Consider the following 18,361-nt stretch of genomic DNA (forward strand, 5'->3'; position numbering starts at 1 on the left):
CCCTCTTTAGTCTTCTACCCTCTAACGAAAAGTCCTAGCTTGTCTAACCTCTCCCTATAACTCAGACCCATTCAGTCCTGGCAACATCCTTGGCAATTTGTTCAGCACTCTTTCCAGTTTAATAACATCCTTCCTAGAGCAAGCTGACCAAAACTGAACACAATACTCCAAACGTGGCCTCACCCACGTCCTGTACAACTGCAACATAACATCCCAACTTCCAAACTCAATGCCCTGACTGATGAAGGCCAGTGTGCCAAAAGCCTTCTTCACTGCCCTGTCTACCTGTGACTCCACTTTCAGAGAATCATGCACCTGAACTCCAAGGTCCCTCTGTTCCACTACATTCTTTAAGACCCTACTATTCATCATGAAACTCCTACCTTGATTTGACCTTCCAAAATGCAAGCCCTCACACTTACCTATATTAAACTCCATTTACCATTTCTCAGCCCACGTCCACAGCTGATCAAAGCCCTACTGCAATTTCTGATACCCTTCCTCACTGCCCACGATACTGCCTATTTTAGTGTCATCTGCAAACTTACTAACCATGCCATGTACATTATCATCCAAATCACTGATATAGATAACAAACAGCAATGGGCCCAGCACCAACTTTGGGGTGGCATGGTGGCTCAGTGGTTAGCTGCCTCAACACCAGGGAGCTGGGTTCAATTCCAGTCTCAGGTGACCGTGTGGAGTTCACACATTCTCCCCATATCTGCGTGGGCTTCCTCCAGGTGCTCCGGTTTCCTCTCACAATCCAAAGATGTGCCGGCTAGGTGAATTGCCCATAGTGTTCAGGGATGTGTAGGTTACATGCATTAATCAGGGGTAAATATAGAATAATGTTGAATGGGTTTGGATGGGATATGCTTCGGAGGGTCAGTGTGAACTTGTTGGGCCGAAGGGTCTGTTTCCACACAGTAAGGATTCTATGACTCTTGAGACATTCCACTAGTCAAAGGCCTCCGGTCAGACAAGCATCCTTCTGCTATTACTGTGTATCCAATTTGCCAGTTCCCCCTGAATTCCATGCAATCTTCCACAGTAGCCTACCATACAGAACCTTATCAAAAGCCTGACCAAAATCCAAGTTTACCGCCCTGCTCTCGTCAACCTTCCTGGTCACTTCATGAAAGAACTCTAACAAATTTGTGATTCATGATCTCCCACAAACAAAGCCATGCTGACTACTCCTAACCAAGCCCTGTCTTTCCAAATGCACACATATCTTATCAGAATCTTCTCAAGTAGTTTACCTATGACAAGAATGGAGACATTAACTCAAGACCTGCTGAGTTTCTCCAGTATTTTCTGTTTCCTTTCAGATTTCCAGCATCTACAGTGTTTTATTTTAATTCCCGGTTTTGTTTGTTTTGGAAATATTGATGCCGAACTAGTGAACTTTCCCTGCTGCAGAGCTTCACCCCTCAGCACCAACATGTATTGGGGTTGCATCATGAACAAAACCAAAACCATTGTAAAGTTCACAAATCAATCTGCCACATTCCCCAGATTGGAGGAAAGCCACTCTAGCAACACAGGCAGCTTATGGGGCGGGGAGGGTTAAAATCCACCCCTTAGCCCAGACACACACACACATTGAGGTTGTCAGACCTGCTCAGAGCTCACTACAGATTCTGTATGGTCTCTCTGAGTCTATCAGCATTATGTTCCTGCTGCCTTGGACAATGAGGGGATATGTGTAAGAAAGTCGTTTGGTTACATTCAACTCCAAAGTCTGTGTTTCCCTGACGTGCTGCAGTACAGAACTGAACTGCCTTTGTGACTATGTGTATATACAAATACATTTTTATGAATGAAGTACATTTTTTGAAATAAAAAAGAGGGAATAACATTATTAGTTAAACGACTAATTTTACTGGTGTTAATAATTTTAAACGCAGGCCGGATAACCTCACTGGTTGAGTTTCTCCCTCACTTTCTTTTCTCTTGTTTGACTGAAGGAGTCAGCTAGTTTACCCAGAATTTCTCTGGCACTGCTGAATGTCCCAGTCCTCAAGTTTTACCGCTGGGAGTTGTCAATCCTCCCCTGGTTCCGCCCCGATTTCTAGCGCCACCCAGGTAGCAGAGGTTGGTGTAAAAGAGGGAGGTCTGTCCATAAAGCAGGGACAGAGAGCCACAGCTCGGAGTTGAAAGAGCCACCCAGTGTCAGTGGAAGCCAGGCAGGCCGGAGAGAGCTCACACACACGCGGCCAGGCAACATGAGCTCGGTCCGGGACAACAACCTGAAGCTCCCTATCCAGGAGGTCCACGAGATGGACAGTTTGCCGAATAAGAAAGCCTGGGACAATGCAGCGTACGAGGGCTCCCCGCCCAGCTCCCCTTTGAAAGTGCAGACCATCTACAATCCCAGCTCTTTGCCCAGCAATCCCTATGGATGGGAGGAACCCCCACTGTATCCCAAGAGTAAAGCTGCGCCAGGATGCTGCCTGACTATAGTGAAGGGAATTCGAGGTAAGGCAGAACATATTTCTGACATTATAGCCAGACATGGATGTTCTGACAGGTGCGTTAGTAAGCCCATTGAGACCTGACTGTTTTACATCTAAAAACCGAGGGTGGATGAACAGAAAAGGAAAACAAAAAGTTGTCACTTGTTCGTTTATTCTTGATGATGTTTACTTTCTAAGTTAAAGATCACACAACACCAGGTTATAGTCCAACAGGTTTATTTGGAAGCACTAGCTTTCGGAGCATTGCTCAGGTAGTTGCTGTTCAGGTCCTTCTTCATCAGCAGGTTTTTAACTTTGTACACCCCAGTCCCAACACTGGCACCTCCAACTCATCACTTTCTAAATAGTTTAAGTCTGTGCTGAACATATTCGAATATTGTAATAGCCCAGTCTATAGTTTCCCTGTAACATATTCAGCTTTTTTTTAAATTCTAAAGTTTGGGTAAATGTTCACCCCAGGATCACATGCATGGCCAATAATTCCAGGAGCCAGGAAGTCTTGTCATTCCTTGGGAATAGGGTGAGGTTTGGATGAGGTTTTATTTGGACAAGTGGGATTGAGAAAGAGGATACATGTACTGCTCTTTTTTTAATTTCAAAAAATACTTTATTTACAAAAATACTTTGATGTACATAGTCACAAATCCAGTTTGGTTCTGTAAAGTAGAATGTAAAGCAACAAGTTTTACTCTATCCAACACAACAGCTTTTCTTACTTGTGCTGGATTTTATTTACATATATTTGATGCACCAGGAGGGTCCAATAACTGAATGGACCCCCATTTAACTTCAACAGAAAGACCTCAGATAGTGGTCTGTCCCCACTGCACCTTGGCAGCAGCTGCCCCAGGCTTTAGTGCATCTCTCAGCACATAGTCCTGGACCTCGGGATGTGCCAGTCTGCAACACTCAGTCGAGGTCAACTCCTTGTTTTGAAAGACCAACAAGTTTCAGGCAGATCAAAGGTTGCGTACTGATGGTAAAAGACAGGAAGGACAGTGACATCCCCCAGGGCAACACAGTTACAATTCACTCAGCACATTGTCCTTTTTCAGTCTGTGTGATTTCAGTCAGATCCGCGTGACAGCAGAATGTCAGAGTGACCTCTCTCTCTCTCTCTCTCTCTCCTTCACTTCCTTTCCACATTGCTGGGGAGTGGACTTCAGTGAACTCCCCATATCTGAAAGTGAGCAGTTGGACCTAGCGTGTATGTTAGACACGACTGGGAAATGTTTTCATGTTTGGATAATCACAAGCTGCTGGACAGTGAATGTTGCATGGAGCTTCCTACTATCATACTGATTGAAAGCCTGTGGGAATTGTCATATGTGTGGTTGCTCCCAAGATCTCATCTAAATCAGGGTCAATGATTGGGAAAATCCCTTTGGGAAGTGCAGTATTCCAAACCTGACCGCTCCAGGCATGTATATCACTCTTTGAGTGTGATCAAAATGTCAAGTGTGAGCATTCCCCAACTATGTCAATAAAATACTAACACTAACCATCTCAGCCCAGAGTAATCACAACCCTCATTGAAGATATTTCACTGGGAGAAAGCTGAGCTGGTATTGTTGGTGACAGTGAGATCTCCAACACATGTAACCTTGCTCCGGACAGTACATTTATTCAGAAGAGTAAAACTGCCAAAGGCAGCAAGAGACCAATAATAGTGTGATGGACAAAACAGTCAGATCACCAGGGACAGAATCTCATTACATTAGGGTTATCAGTGATAGTAGTTTATAGGGTCACCCATCAGTGTCAGGAATAGTAAATACCATAAGCTAGTTCACAAGAATCAAACGAGTGTTGTGAGGAAGGGTCACTGGGCCTGAAATGTTAACTCTGATTTCTCTCCACAGATGCTGCCAGACCTGCTGAGCTATTCCAGCAATTTCTGTTCTGTTTCTGATTTACGGCATCTGCAGTTCTTTCAGTTTTCACAAGAATAAAATACAGTTTGAGCTTTACACTGATATGTTGGGACAAAAGGGATATTTTGCAATGTGTTAAATCCTTAAAGCATCTTTGAATTTATAAATATATGCTATGTATATGTTATTTGCATATAGATGTATAAAATTTGTAAATAATAGGTGCTTTCTCACACTCTATGTATTTTGTATTCAGGTTCCTGTGAGGATTATTAGTTTCTTTGAGTCGTACAGCAGAGAAACAGGCCCTTGCGCCCAACTCGTCCATGCTGACCATGTTTCCCCCACCCCCATCACATCCTTTGGCAGCTCATTCCATATACAAAACATCCTCTGTGTGAAAATGTAGCCCCCCTAGGTCCCTTTTAAATCTTTCTGTTCTCACCTATAACTTATGCACTCTAATTACAGACTCCCCTACCCTGGGGAAAAATCTTGGCTATCTATCTATGCCCCTCAGGATTTTATAAGGTCACTTACCCTGAACAAAGTGAGGTAAAAGGATGCCTTTGATTACCATAGAAATGAGTAGAAAATATTCAGTGAAGAACAACTTGCTGTTTTAAGTCTCTCTGAAGGTTACGCTGTTTGTGTGTATGGAGCCATGGTTCACAAAAGACCAAAGGCATCTTTCTCAGTTAGAGAGAAACAATTGGTCATGTCTAGCTGGAGGGTAACCACTCCATCAGCGTGTGGTAGGGTGAGGAGGTTGATCTTCATGAGCTACCACAGCCAGGCTTAGGAGAGAACTCGCATTGTTGACTTTTGTCTTCATGATACTGTGGTCATGTAGTCAACTGGATTGACTAACTCCCCAGATTACTGTATAGGACTGAGCTATTTGTTGCTGTTGACTTTCTAAGTCCTGAAACAATGTTATACCTTTGTCTCTTTCCTTTTCTGTAGGTTTGTGGGGCACCAAACTGACTGAGAACTTGTCCAGTAATCCAGAGCTACACATCAGGAGAACTTTGCGTGAACTGGTAGTTTACATAGTTTTCCTAGTGGACATATGTTTGTGTAAGTAACCCAACAACTTAACGTCTGCCATTAGGGTAATATGCAAACCTACCATAGCAGGGGACTTAGAAAATCTAAATACAATTAGACAGAGTCAACATAGTTTTGTGAAAGGGAGATCACTTTTGTCTAATTCTTGAAATTTCTTTGTGGAACTGACAAGTGTTGTGGATAAAGGGAACCTGTATATGTGGTTAAAATCACACAACACCAGGTTATAGTCCAACAGGTTTATTTGGAAGCACTAGCTTTCGGAGCGCTGCTCCTTCAGGTGGTTGTGCTGTATATTTGGTGTACTTGGATGTCTAAAACGTGCTACATCAAAGGTTTCTCTGCAAAATAAGCACAGTATTAGCAAATTAGCATAGGTATAGGATTGGTCAACTAACTGGGAGCAGAGACCAGCTGATTTTCACATTGGCAAGGTGTCACAGGACTCAGTGACTATCCACAATCTATCTGGAACATGAATAGAGGGGCAAAAGCTACATTTGCTAAGTTTAGGTGACACCAAGACAGATTTGGAAAGTAAATTATGAGGAGGACATAAAGAATTTATAAAGACATAGATAAAGTGAGTGGGCAAAAGAATTGGCAGATAGAATATCATGTGATTAACTGTGAACTTCACCATTTTGTAAAGAAGGACAGAAAAGCAGAATATTATGTAAGTTATATATAATAACTCCAGAACTAAGGGATATGGCTGTACTGGGAAATGAATCACATAGCATGCAGCCCGGCAAGTGATGAGGAAAACAAATGGAATGACGCCATTTGTTGCAATGGGAATGGAATATAATAGGAAGGAAGCCTTGCTGCAAAGTTGAATAGAGCATTGGTGAGACTACATCTGTTGTGAATAGCCTTAATGTCTTTACTTGAGAAAGGATATTACTGCATTAGAAATAATTCAGGGAAAGTTCATTTGACTGATTCCTGGCATGAAGAAGTTATCTTAAAAAGCTAGCACAGTGGTTCAGTGGTTAGCACCGCTGCCTCACAGCACCAGGGACCCAGGTTCGACTGGGTGGAGTTTGCATGTCCACCCCATATCTGCCTGGGTTTCTGCCTACTGCTCCAGTTTCCTCCTACAGTACAAAGATGTGCAGGTTAGGTGGATTGGCTATGCTAAATTGCCCTGTAGTGTCCAAGTATGTGTGGGCTAGGTGGATGAGCCATTTTAAAAACAGCATTGTAGGGATAAGGTAGGGAAGTAGATCTGGGTGGGATGCTCCTTGGAGGGTCGGTGCAGACTAGATGAGCTGAATGACCTCTTTCTACATTGTATGGATTCTAAGGTTGGGTCTGTATCCATTGGAATTTAGAAGAATGAGAGGTGAGCTTACTAAGACACATAAAATCCTGACAGGGCGCATGCTGAGAGGATGTTTCCCCCAGTGGGTGAAACCAGAACAAGGGGACACAATTTCAGAATAATGAAACACCCATTTAAGAGGGAGTTGCGGAAACTTATTTCTGTAAGAGAGTTGTTGATCTGTGGAATGCGTTTCCACAGCGTGTGGAAGCTAGATCACTGAAATTTTTTATGATTGAGTTGGATATATTCTTGCTGAAAGTGTGTTGCTGGAAAAGCTCAGCAGGTCAGGCAGCATCCAAGGAGCAGGAGAATCGACGTTTCGGGCATGAGCCCTTCTTCAGGAATGTCCTCACTTTCTCCCCTTGGACATATTCTTGACTGACAAGTGAGGGAAGGGTACTGGGAAAGGACAGGACAGTAGAGTTGAGGTTGCAGTCAGATCAGCCATGAATTTTATTCAATGATGGAACAGGCTGGTGGGGTTGAATGACCCTGCTGCTGCTCCATATTCATGTGTTCAGATGTTGAAAAGTAATTTGTTTTTAACCATTTTTCTTCACCGGTTCCTTTGCTGATTTTTCAAAAAGTAACAGGAGTATATTAGATTGCTAAGTGTTCTGAGAAAAAAATCTTCACTATTGCAGATGTAGCAATAATCAATTTCCATTGACCTTAAAATAGTTCTTTCCAACGGCAACTAATGGACAATTCCCAGACAATAATTTTCAATGAAAGTATCATTCTCAAGCCATTTGCAGAACAAAACGGGGACAGTTGTTAGCTTAAACATTTTGTGGTATTGAATTGAGGTTTTACTTTGGTCATATCGGTATAGGTTCATTCAGAAAGCAACACTCAGGCCATTAGTTTTTGTTGGCAATCTATGATATACATGAGAAAAGAAGAAATCTGCAAAGAACATATTGTAACATTCAAAATCAATCTTTAACAAACTAGTTTGGAGTATTTGCACTTAATACAATTCACTGGTTTGGGTTTATTTTTAAAAAAAGTCAATTTCTAAATTGTTAGATCTGTGAGGTTTTTCAAAGTAAATTTTAAAATAATTTCAAAAAATCTTGAGACTGCTATGTTTGTTAATACCTGGGTATCATCAGTGCCTTTTGTCAGTGAAGTCAATGATGTAAATACGTTTCTTGTTTGTCATATTTTAATCTATGATCAACTCTGGGTTAGTGTTTGGCTAGGAACTGAATTATCCATCTTATATCCCTCATTATCACCACAAATTCCACCCTCCACAGTGTTGTATGTCTCTAAATTCTTCATGTCCCACTATCACTGAAATCTACCTCATTATTTTCATTCATTACAACCCCTTCCCTAACATAATTTTAAGCTCACCTGACATAAATATCAACACAGTGATAACCCCCACCACTCCTAACCAGACTTACCGAGCTTCCTACCCTCCTGTCAACCCTGTCCCAGGACTGTTTAGTCATTGATCTGACACTGATCAGATTTCCAATGTTGGAAATCCAATCAGTTTCAGATAAGTGTTGGAAATCTGAACAATTTCAGATAAGTTTTGGAAATCCGATCAGTATCAGATCTCAAGGATCTTTGTTGGGAATTGAACTGAACAATATCAGGTTGGATTTACTCCCTGAAGTGTTTCTACTGTTGTTTGCAGTTAAAATGGGAAATTATAAAATGTTTTGTGATGTTTTACTTTCAGTCGTTTAAAAAAATGTATATATTGAAATCATGTGCCACTCCTTGTGATATGTACCTATTTGATATTTGAATAGTTTGACAGTATGTATATGTCACAAGAACATTTTGTTTAGATTAAATTGCATCTCATATATGTTTCATTTTGTGCCCTTTAAGATTTGAGAGAAATTTGTTTTTTGCTAAATTTGATACATCCAAATAAATCCAATAATATTCACCAGAGCGGGACAGCTAACCTGAGGGGAGGATAAGAAGTGAGATTGAGTGAGAACAGCTGATTTAGTTGAGAATATAGAAAGCATGGTTAGTAAGTTTGTGGATGACACTAAAATTGATGGTATAGTGGACACTGAAGGAAGGTATTTAAGATTACAAAGAGATCTTGATCAATTGTGCCAATGGGCTGAAGAGTGGCAAGTGGAGTTTGATATGGATAAATGTGAGGTATTGCATTTTGTTAAAACAAACCTGAGCAAGGCTTATACAATTAAAAGTGGGGCCTTGGGCAGTGATGTAGAACAAAGAGATTTAGGGGTTTCAATACAGTTAGTTCTTCTATAATGCAATGGTTGCATCTTGTGCAACCCTACATTATAGAAAAACTATGCTTTAGAAACTTAAAGTGCCTTAGTGCTTTAAGTGTTGGTGATGTAATTGCTTTATAGCCAACACACGTTTTAAAAGTTAGCTTCATAAACAGTGTCCCCAATTAGTTAGTCGTGTTATAGCGAATTCATGCTAATGAAATACACATTGTAATAGAATGACCTGTGCATAATTCTTTGAAGTTTGCATCACATATAGACATTATGGTTAAGAACGTGTTCAGCATGCTTGCCTTCATTGTGCAGACTTTTTGAGTATCGAAATTGGGAAGTCATGTTGAGGTTGTACAAGACATTGGTGAGGCCTGTTCAGGAGTACTGTGTCCGGTTTTGGTCTCCCTGTTTTGGAAGGATATTATTAAGCTGGAAGGATTCAGAAGAGATTTATCAGGACGTTGCCAGGAATGGAGGGTTTGAGTTATGAGGAGAGGCTGGATAGGTTTGGACTTTTTTCACTGGAGCGTCGGAGGTTGAGGGGTGACCTTATAGAGGTTTGTAATATCATGAGGAGTAAAGATATGGTGAATGGCAGATGTCGTTTCACTAGGGTGGAGGATTTCAAGACTGGAGGCATATTTTTAAGATGAGAGGAGAAAGATTAAAAAAAAAACCTAAAAATCTTAAAAAGGAGATGAGGGGCACCTTTTTTTACAGAGAGAGTGGTTTGTGTGTGGAATGAACTTCCAAAGGAAGTGGTGGATTTGGGTACGGTTACAATATTTTAAAAGATATTTAGATAAAGTACATGAAAAAGAAATGTTGAGTTCAGTTTGGGATTATGGTCGGCATGGACTGGTTGGGTCCGGTTCCATGCTGTATGACTCTATAGCTATAGCTATAATGCCGCCAGTGATGAAATCCTCCACCCGAGGGGAAAGAGTCTATGGCTATGACTCTATAACACAAGTCATTTAAACACCTTGGATATGTTAAAACAGCACATATGTATTTTGGCCAAAATTAAAAAGGTTTGATTTGTCGAAGTGTGTTAGGTGAATAGATAGGTTTAAGATTCAGATATAAATCCATTGCTGTGTTATGTATAAAGTGATTAGTGATGTTGTTATGCTGTAATTTGAGGGTATGAGTATCAGGATTTCACAATGTAGTTCCCCCACTGAGTATGAATATGTGGGCAAGATTTTTATGTGTTCATGAGATGTGGGCATCACTGGCTGGGCCAGCATTTATCATCCATCTCTAATGCTGAGAGGACAGTGAAGAGCCAACAACATTGTTGTGGGTCTGGAGTCACATACAGACTAGACCTGGTAAGTATCTGGTAAATCTGGCAGATTCCTTTCCCCAAAGGATAGAATATGCTGATCACACTCCCTCAAAGTATGTCATAAAGACCAGCTACCCTATCCAAATAAACACCTTGCCTGAATATATTAGAATGTAATCTAATAGTATGGAGCTAGTTAACAGCAGAAATATGCTAAGAAATTTTAGAAAATGCTTGAAGTTAGTTATAAACATCAGCTTGACCCTTAATAAAAGCAAATTATCATTTCAAATCAATGAGCTAATATTTGTTGGTCACATCAATATTTATGACATGTTAAAAGAAAAACTTGAACTTATAAAGAACCTTCTTTCACCTCAGGAGGATACAGTGTGCTTCCAGTTTATCGGGGTGAAACTTAAGTATATACCACACCGAGAGTACAAGAGAGGCAGCGTGAGATTCTCATGAATTATCAGTTGTTCAGATGCACTTATAAGACATCTTTGAGCAAGAAAACAGTCCTCAGAAAATACTGAAGCAGCTGCTGAGTGGGACTATGATCATGAAAGAGGAGAAAAAGGGATAATCATAGCCAGCCAAGAGTTGGATCGGGGTCCTGAGATCAGGAGATAATTTCAGTGAGAACCATTGTTAGCCTATCTTGGTTCATGGATTCAGAATGAAGCAGAATGCCACCCTTACTTCACCTCCATTGTTCTATCTGGACTTTGTTTTGATCACTATCTGTGTACTGAAGTACTTCCTAGTATCAGTTTGTAAATGATTCAGTCAGTTTCTGTGTGAACACACCATAAAATTGAAAAAGACCAGCAACCACCAATTGCTCCCTAACCAGGTAAGATCAGGTAGTGGCCTAGAATAAACAAGTACACTTGTTCAGTGAAAACAAATTTCTTATTCTGCTGAAATTTAACACCAATCCATTAACGAGCAAAATCTGTGGAGTAGAAGGTTTTAATGTGCAATTTAAGTTTGTGGATGGATTTACAGGAAAATGTTAGCGAGCAGAAGCTTCTGGATATAATTATGTAGAGATTAATTTTCATTTGGAGAAGTGTGGGTGTGTATCTTTAGTGAGAAAGCCTGGAGCTAACTCAACAAAAAAGGAAAATATTCCAGTTAGTATGGAGACAAAGGGATATGGATTAGGATGGGCTAAAATGAAGTGAAGGAACTGGAGTGAAAACTATAATTTTAAAGAGTCATTGATTTAAGAAGAAAGTTAAAAAGAGACTTTAAAAAATCACATGCAACAAAATGAGGGTAATTCTACAAAACGTAATTGAGATAAATATTGAAAACATAAAGAAAGGATTAGAATGATGAAGAGGGGAGTTGAAGAAAGAATGACAAGTACGGGAAGAGGCATAGAGTCATTCAGCTAGGAAACAGACCTTTGGTCCAACCAATCCATGCAGAACATAATCCCAAACTAGAGAAGGTCTAACACTCAGGTAAAACGATTCTCGAAAAGTAAATAATACTAAAGTATAGATGTAGCTTAAAAGTTGAAAAGGCAATAGCCCCTAAATGGTAAGCATCTAAAGTAAATTTAGGGTGGGTACAGGAGGTGCTTTTGTACATCCCTGGAAAGGAACTTCCCAAAGGAAGTAAAGGCCGCAGATATAATCTGACTGCTGAAGTGAATTAAGGAAAGCAGCTCGATAAGAATACCAGCCAGGTTCCCCAATTTGTTACAATTCCAGACAGGATACTTTAAACCCTTAAGCCTCTGGGTGGGGAGGTGTGCACTGGCTCATCACAGCTATTCTATCCCCACCCCCAACCCTTCCTTTTGCTTGGTAACAACAAGGTTAATTTTAAAAGGACCCTTTCTCAGACTCAGGAAATGTAACAGGAATTAGTTCAATCAGGCTGTCTTCGATTCACAAAAGGAATGAGTTTATTCATTACTCAATGCAAGAAGAAATAGTGACATTAATACCCAAATTAACAATAAGAGCTGAGTTTGAAAGGATGCTTTGCATTGATGTTGGTAATTGGATAGTCAATGTTGAAATTCTTGGCTTTGTAGGTTGATTGAAACTCTTTTGGTCCCACTTCCTTTGGCAGTGACTGACCAGTGCAAGAGAAAATCTTCAACCCGTGTTTAACAAGCAGCCCTGGGGTGTTTAAATGGTAGTTCTCAGAGCTGTGACCCTCACAGCACATTTGTCCACACAATAGCACACCAGGTCACTCACCCAAACAGGCCAGTATTGCAGTTACCTTTGAAACACTTGTATTTTGTATAATCCTCAAAGGCCCAAACACAAAATTTCTGCAAGAGGTGGTTTTCTGCTGAGAGGAGAGATTCCCTCTCTGTTTGAGGATTCCCTGACTCTCTTTGGTAGTGACAACCCATTTGTCCCATTCAGGATTTTGCCACAAAGTGACTGAATTTACATTTGCTGTCATTTTTTTGGGCTGGAGCAGACTTGATTTAAAAATTATCTTGGCGGTCAAAGTTAACACTGTCTGCGGTTTTTAAGGGTTCTGATCCATCGTTGTGGCTCTTCACCCATGTGGTGAATGAAATGAGATCCATTCATTTCCCTAGCATTGGTCAATATTATCTGTTCGGTTCCAACCCACACATCCAAAGATGAGCAGGTTAGGTGAATTGGCCAGACTAAATTGTCCATAGTGTTCAGGGGTGTGTAGGTAAGGGGCATCACTCAGGGGTAAATATAGAGTAATAGGGTAGGGGAATGGGTCTAGGTGGGTTACTCTTCAGAGGACCTGTTGGGCTAAATGGCCTGTTTCTACACTGTAGGGATTCTAAGATTGTAAGAATTCCCAAGAATCTCATGATTTCACATGTTGTCGGAATGGGAATCAGTGCTATTGCAAGTAGATTGACAGCTGGATGGTACAGCTCCTTGATGTACTATATGTCCTACTTTAATGAATTTGCTCTTTTTCAGCTTGACCACTAGGTCAACTAACTGGATTTTCTAGAGGTTGCTTTAAGTGTGTTTCCTGGGTACGCTGTAAGTTTTGGAGTCCAAATAACATGACCTGAGACTGGAATAACTCCTGTGGTGTTAGAAAGGTGACGATTCCCTTCACACAGGCACCAAGTGAACCTGCCGGTACTCCTTGGTTGCTTTACTAACTTTAACCATGTAACATCCAGGTGGGACACCCGGGCTCCAGTGCTGCTTGAACTTTTCAGTATTTCTGTATAGCCTTGTGGGAGCCATCTGATTTCTGCATAAGGACAACTGAGATGCTTCAGCAAATGCAAGAGGCTGTAGCAGCTGAGGAGCATTGCTAAATGTGAATGAGACAGAAAATAACAACAGAGAACATAGACAGAGACTGCTCAGTCCCTGCCTGTGCCTTTCAATGGAACCACTGACCTTGAGACCATGAGGATCAGTAGTATCCTGGGGTCAACATTTACTCAGCTCTTCACTGAAACACTCTTCTTAACTTTGTAGCTACTGTGGAGGTTCAGAGAGTAGGTAACCTGTGTTGAATGATTTACCTTCTTATCCCTCTGTCCAGCAACTGATACAAATAGCACTGCTCTCCTCAATGGGTAAAGACACTCCAACACCCAAGAAGCTCAGCAATATTCAGGAAGGAACAGCTTGCTCGGTCCATGTAGTTTAATATCAGCACGTTCCACCATCGATATATTGCAGATACTGTATTACATTGTCTGCAGGCTGCACTACAGATTCTTATCACCGTTTCTCTTTCCCTGTCACTGAGAAATCTTAAAGCACTTATTTTCAGACACCATCAGCCCAAGTTTCTTCAGTGTCACGTATGACACCTTGCACTTCTGTAGTGCCTTTAATGCAGGAAAGTGCTTCATAGAGTCATAGAGTTGTACAGTACAGAAACAGACCCTTCAGTTCAACTTGTCCATGCCGACCAGATGCCTTAAATTAATCTAGTCTCCTTTGTCAGCAATTCATCCATATTGCTGTAAACCCTTCCTATTCATATGTCCATCCAGATGCCTTTTAAAAGTTGTAATTGTACCAGCCTCCACCACTTCCTCTGATAGCTCATTCCATACACGTACCACCCTTTGCCCCTTATGTCCCTTTTAAATCTTTCCCCTCTCACCTAAAACCTATGCCCTCTAGCTTTGGTCTCCGCTACCCTGGGGAAAAAACCTTGGTTATTTACCTTATCTATACCTGTAATGATATTATAAACCTCTATAAGGTGACCCCCTCAGCCTCTGACGCTCCAGGGAAAATATCCCCATGCTAATCTGCCTCTCCATGTAGCTCAAACCCTCCAACCCTGGCAACATCCGTGTAAATCTTTTCTGAACCCTTTCAAGTTTGACAACATCTTTTCGAGAGCATGGAGATCAGAATTGGACACAGTATTCCCAAAAGTGGCCCAACCAATGTTCTGTACTGCTGCAACATAACCTCCCAACTGCTATAGTCAATGCATTCACTAATAAAGGCAAGCATACCAAGCACCTTCTTCACTATCCTCTCTACCTGCGACTCTACTTTCAAGGAACTATGAACATGCATTAACAGGTGATGATAGGATGATGACTGAAAGCTCGCTGAAAGTTCTAGGTTAAAGGAAAAGAGAGAAGTACAAAATACAAGAGCAAGGAGGTAATGTTAGAGTTGTATAAAGCAGTGGTCAGGCCACAACCGGAGTACTGAGTGCAGTTCTGGTCACTTCACTGCAGGAAGTATGTGATAGTACTGGAAGGGATATAGAAGAGATTTACTAGGATGTTAGAACATCGAACAGTACAGCATAATACAGGCCCTTCAGCCTTCAGTGTTGTGCTGGCCTTTTATCCTACTCTAAGATTTGACTAACCTACATACCCTTCATTGCACTACCTTCCATGTGCCTATCCAAGAGTCACTTAATTGTCCCTAATGTATCTGACTCTACTACCACAGCTGTTAGTGCATTCCACACACCCATCACTCTCTGAGTAAAGAACCTACCTCTGACATCTCCCCTAAACCTTCATCCAATCACCTTAAAATTACACCCCTTTGTGATAGACATTTCCACCATGGGAAAACGTCTCTGGTATCCACTCTACACATCTCATCATCATGTACACCTCCATCAAGCCACCTCTCAGGTTGAATACTTTCCATCTACTACCACCCTCTGTCTTCTATGGTCCAGCTAATTTTGTACCCAGATAGCCAAATTTCCCTGTATCCCATGTCACCTTACTTTCTAAATGAGCATACTGTGGGGAACCTTATCAAATGCCTTGCTAAAATCCATATACACCACATCCACTGATCTACCTTTATCAATGTGTTTTGTCACACCCTCAAAGAATTCAATAAGGCTTGTGAGACATGACCTGCCCCTCACAAAGCCATGCTGACTATCTCTAATCAAGCTGTGCTTTTCCAAATAATCATAAATGCTGTCTCTCAGAATCCTCTCCAATAATTTGCCCACCACAAACGTAAGACTGACTGATCTGTAATTCCCAGTGTTATCCCTATTCCCTTTCTTGAACAAGGGAATAACATTTGCCACCCTCCAATCATCTGGCATGACTCCAGTGACAGTGAGGATGCAAAGATCATCGCCAAAGGCGCAGCAATCTCTTTCCTCGCTTCCTGTAGCAACCTCAGGTATATCTCGTCTGGCCCAGGGAACTTATCTATCCTTACATTTTACAAAATTTCCAGCACATCCTCCTTCTGAACATCAACCTGTTTTGAGCATATCAGCCTGTTTCATGCTGTCCTCAGAAATGTCAAGATCCCTCTCAGTAGTGAATACTGAAGCAAAGTATTCATTAAGGACCTCTCATACCTCCTCTGACTCCAGGCACAAGTTCCCTCCACTATCCTTGATCGGCCCTACCCTCACTCTGGCCATTCTGTTCTTCCTTACAAAAGTGTAGAATGCCTTAGGGTTTTCTTTAAATCTACCTGCTAAAGCTTTCTCATGCCCCCCTCAAGCTCTTCAGTTCCTTCCTGGCTACCTTGTAACCCTCTAGAATCCTGTCTGATCCTTGCCTCCACAACCTTAAGTAAGCTTCCTTCTTCCTCTAGACTAGATGTTCCACATCTCTTGTCACCCAAGGTTCTTTCAACCTACCACCCCTTCCTTGCCTCAGTGGGACAAACCTGTCCAGCACAATCAGCAAGTGCTTCCTAAACAACCTCCATATTTCTGTTGTGCATCTCCCTGAGAACATCTGTTCCCAATTTAGGTGCCTGAATTCCTGCCAAATAGCATTATAGTTTCCCTCTTTCCCAATCAAATACTTTCTCATACCGTCTGCTCCTATCCCTCTCCATAAGAATGGTAATGGTCAGAGAATTGTGATCATTATTACCGAAATGCACTCCCGCCGAGAGATCTGACACCTGGCTTGGTTTGTTGCCAAGCACCAAATTCAATATGGCCTCCCCTCTAGTAGAAAGTGAATCCAAGGATGCCTACCTTGAATAGGTTCTCCTCCTCTCTCTATAAGCTGCCTGACCTGCTGTTCTTTTCCAGCACCACACTCTTGACTCTGATCTCCTGCATCTGCAGTCCTCACTCTTTCCTTGTTGATTTAACTTTACTTAAAGCCTCTTCCAAGGATGCCTATCTTGGAGAAGTTCTCCTCCTCTTTCTACAAGGACCTTGGTGAGTCCGTGTCTCACTGCACCCACCCCCCCCCACCCCACCCCCAGGTCATCTCCTCTGCCCTGAAGCTCTTCAACCACGTCCAGAAGCAGACTCGCTACCACAGCTGCATCTCCTTCCTCCGGGCCTGCCTATGAAACCGTCTGATCCTGCATGGATTCCAAACTACATTCAGACCAACATGATTTGGATTTGAACAGGACAACCAGACCAGATGTGCTTTTCCAGCACCACACTTTCGACTCCCCTCTAGTCGGCCTAGCTACATATTAAGTCAGGAAGCCTTCCTGGACACACCTGACAAAAACTGCCGCATCCAATCTATTTGAACTAAAAAAGTTCCAATCAATATTAGGAAAATTAAAGTCACCCATGACAACAACTTTGTTACTTCAGCATCATTCCTAAATCTGCCTCCCAATCTGCTCCTCCGTGCCTCTGTTGCTATTAGGGTGATCTGTAGAAAACTCCCAATAAATTGACTGTTCCTTTCCTGTTTCTGACTTCCACCCATACTGACTCTGTAGACAGACCCTCCTCAACAACCTCCCTTTCTGCAGCTGTAATACTATCCCTGATCAGCAATGCCATTCCCTCACCTCTTTTACCTCCCTCCCTATCCCTTTTGAAACATCTGGGATGGAGAAATTGAGGTATAACAAGAGATCAGATTGGTTTGGATGGGGAGGGGGACATGATTGAGGTTACTGGGACTGCATTCGGCCCCTGAACAGCGGAGAAGGCTGGATATCTCGATAAGTGGGATGGCTTTGTTGGGCAAGTCTGCCGGGGAAGGGAGATGGTCAGGTGACCAGGATTGGAGATGGATAGGGGCAGCTCTTTCAATGGGGGTGAGTGGGAACTTCACTGGGCTTTGTGCTTGTATCAGATGTGCGTCAGGAAACATGCATGTGGATTTGGCAAGCAACAACACAGTTTGGGATTTTGAAAAGGGAATGGGGTTTGAGTTGGAGAGCAGGAGGAATGCTGACTGGTTTCTGAAGTCAGGGTAAAGTCAGTTTTGGGGAGGAGGCAGCACATGAGCTGAGAAAACTGTGAAATTCAGCCAGCAAGCATTGAGGAGGAAGAAGTGTATTTTTGCAGGAATGAAGTATGAAGGTGAGCTTGGAAAATTGGAGAAAAACTCAATAAAGGCAGGGGTTCAACTGTAGGCAAGGTGGGGGAGATGCAGGGAAGCTTGGCTTCATCTGAGTAAACTGGGCATGGGTGGCATGTTGCAGCAAAGGCTGCTGAAAGGATGATCTCGTAATGTCCAAGATCCAAGAGAATCCCGTTCCTTCCTTGCAAGAGAGAAGGAATTAAGGAGACAGGCCAAGGTATTGAGTAGAAACCCGGTCTTAGCTTTGTGAAGCGAGTGCATAATTCAGAAAATTACTCTTGCTTATCCCGATGGAGTTTACTCGTGT

The 18,361-nt window shown here is 42.0% G+C and overlaps 1 protein-coding gene across 1 annotated transcript in view; it reads left to right on the top strand.

Moving 5' to 3' along the window:
• Positions 1–2,129: 2,129 nt before the first annotated feature.
• The window catches only part of pkd2l1 (polycystic kidney disease 2-like 1), an 82,662-nt gene continuing 66,430 nt past the window's right edge, over positions 2,130–18,361 (top strand). Inside the window, exons 1-2 of the mRNA XM_072557973.1 lie at positions 2,130–2,484; positions 5,324–5,437. Of these exons, the coding sequence (XP_072414074.1) occupies positions 2,232–2,484; positions 5,324–5,437 (367 nt within the window). The 5' untranslated portion in view covers positions 2,130–2,231. The remainder of the gene's footprint in view (positions 2,485–5,323; positions 5,438–18,361) is intronic.

Source organism: Chiloscyllium punctatum, chromosome 38, assembly GCF_047496795.1.
Source record: "Chiloscyllium punctatum isolate Juve2018m chromosome 38, sChiPun1.3, whole genome shotgun sequence".
Taxonomy (NCBI): domain Eukaryota; kingdom Metazoa; phylum Chordata; class Chondrichthyes; order Orectolobiformes; family Hemiscylliidae; genus Chiloscyllium; species Chiloscyllium punctatum.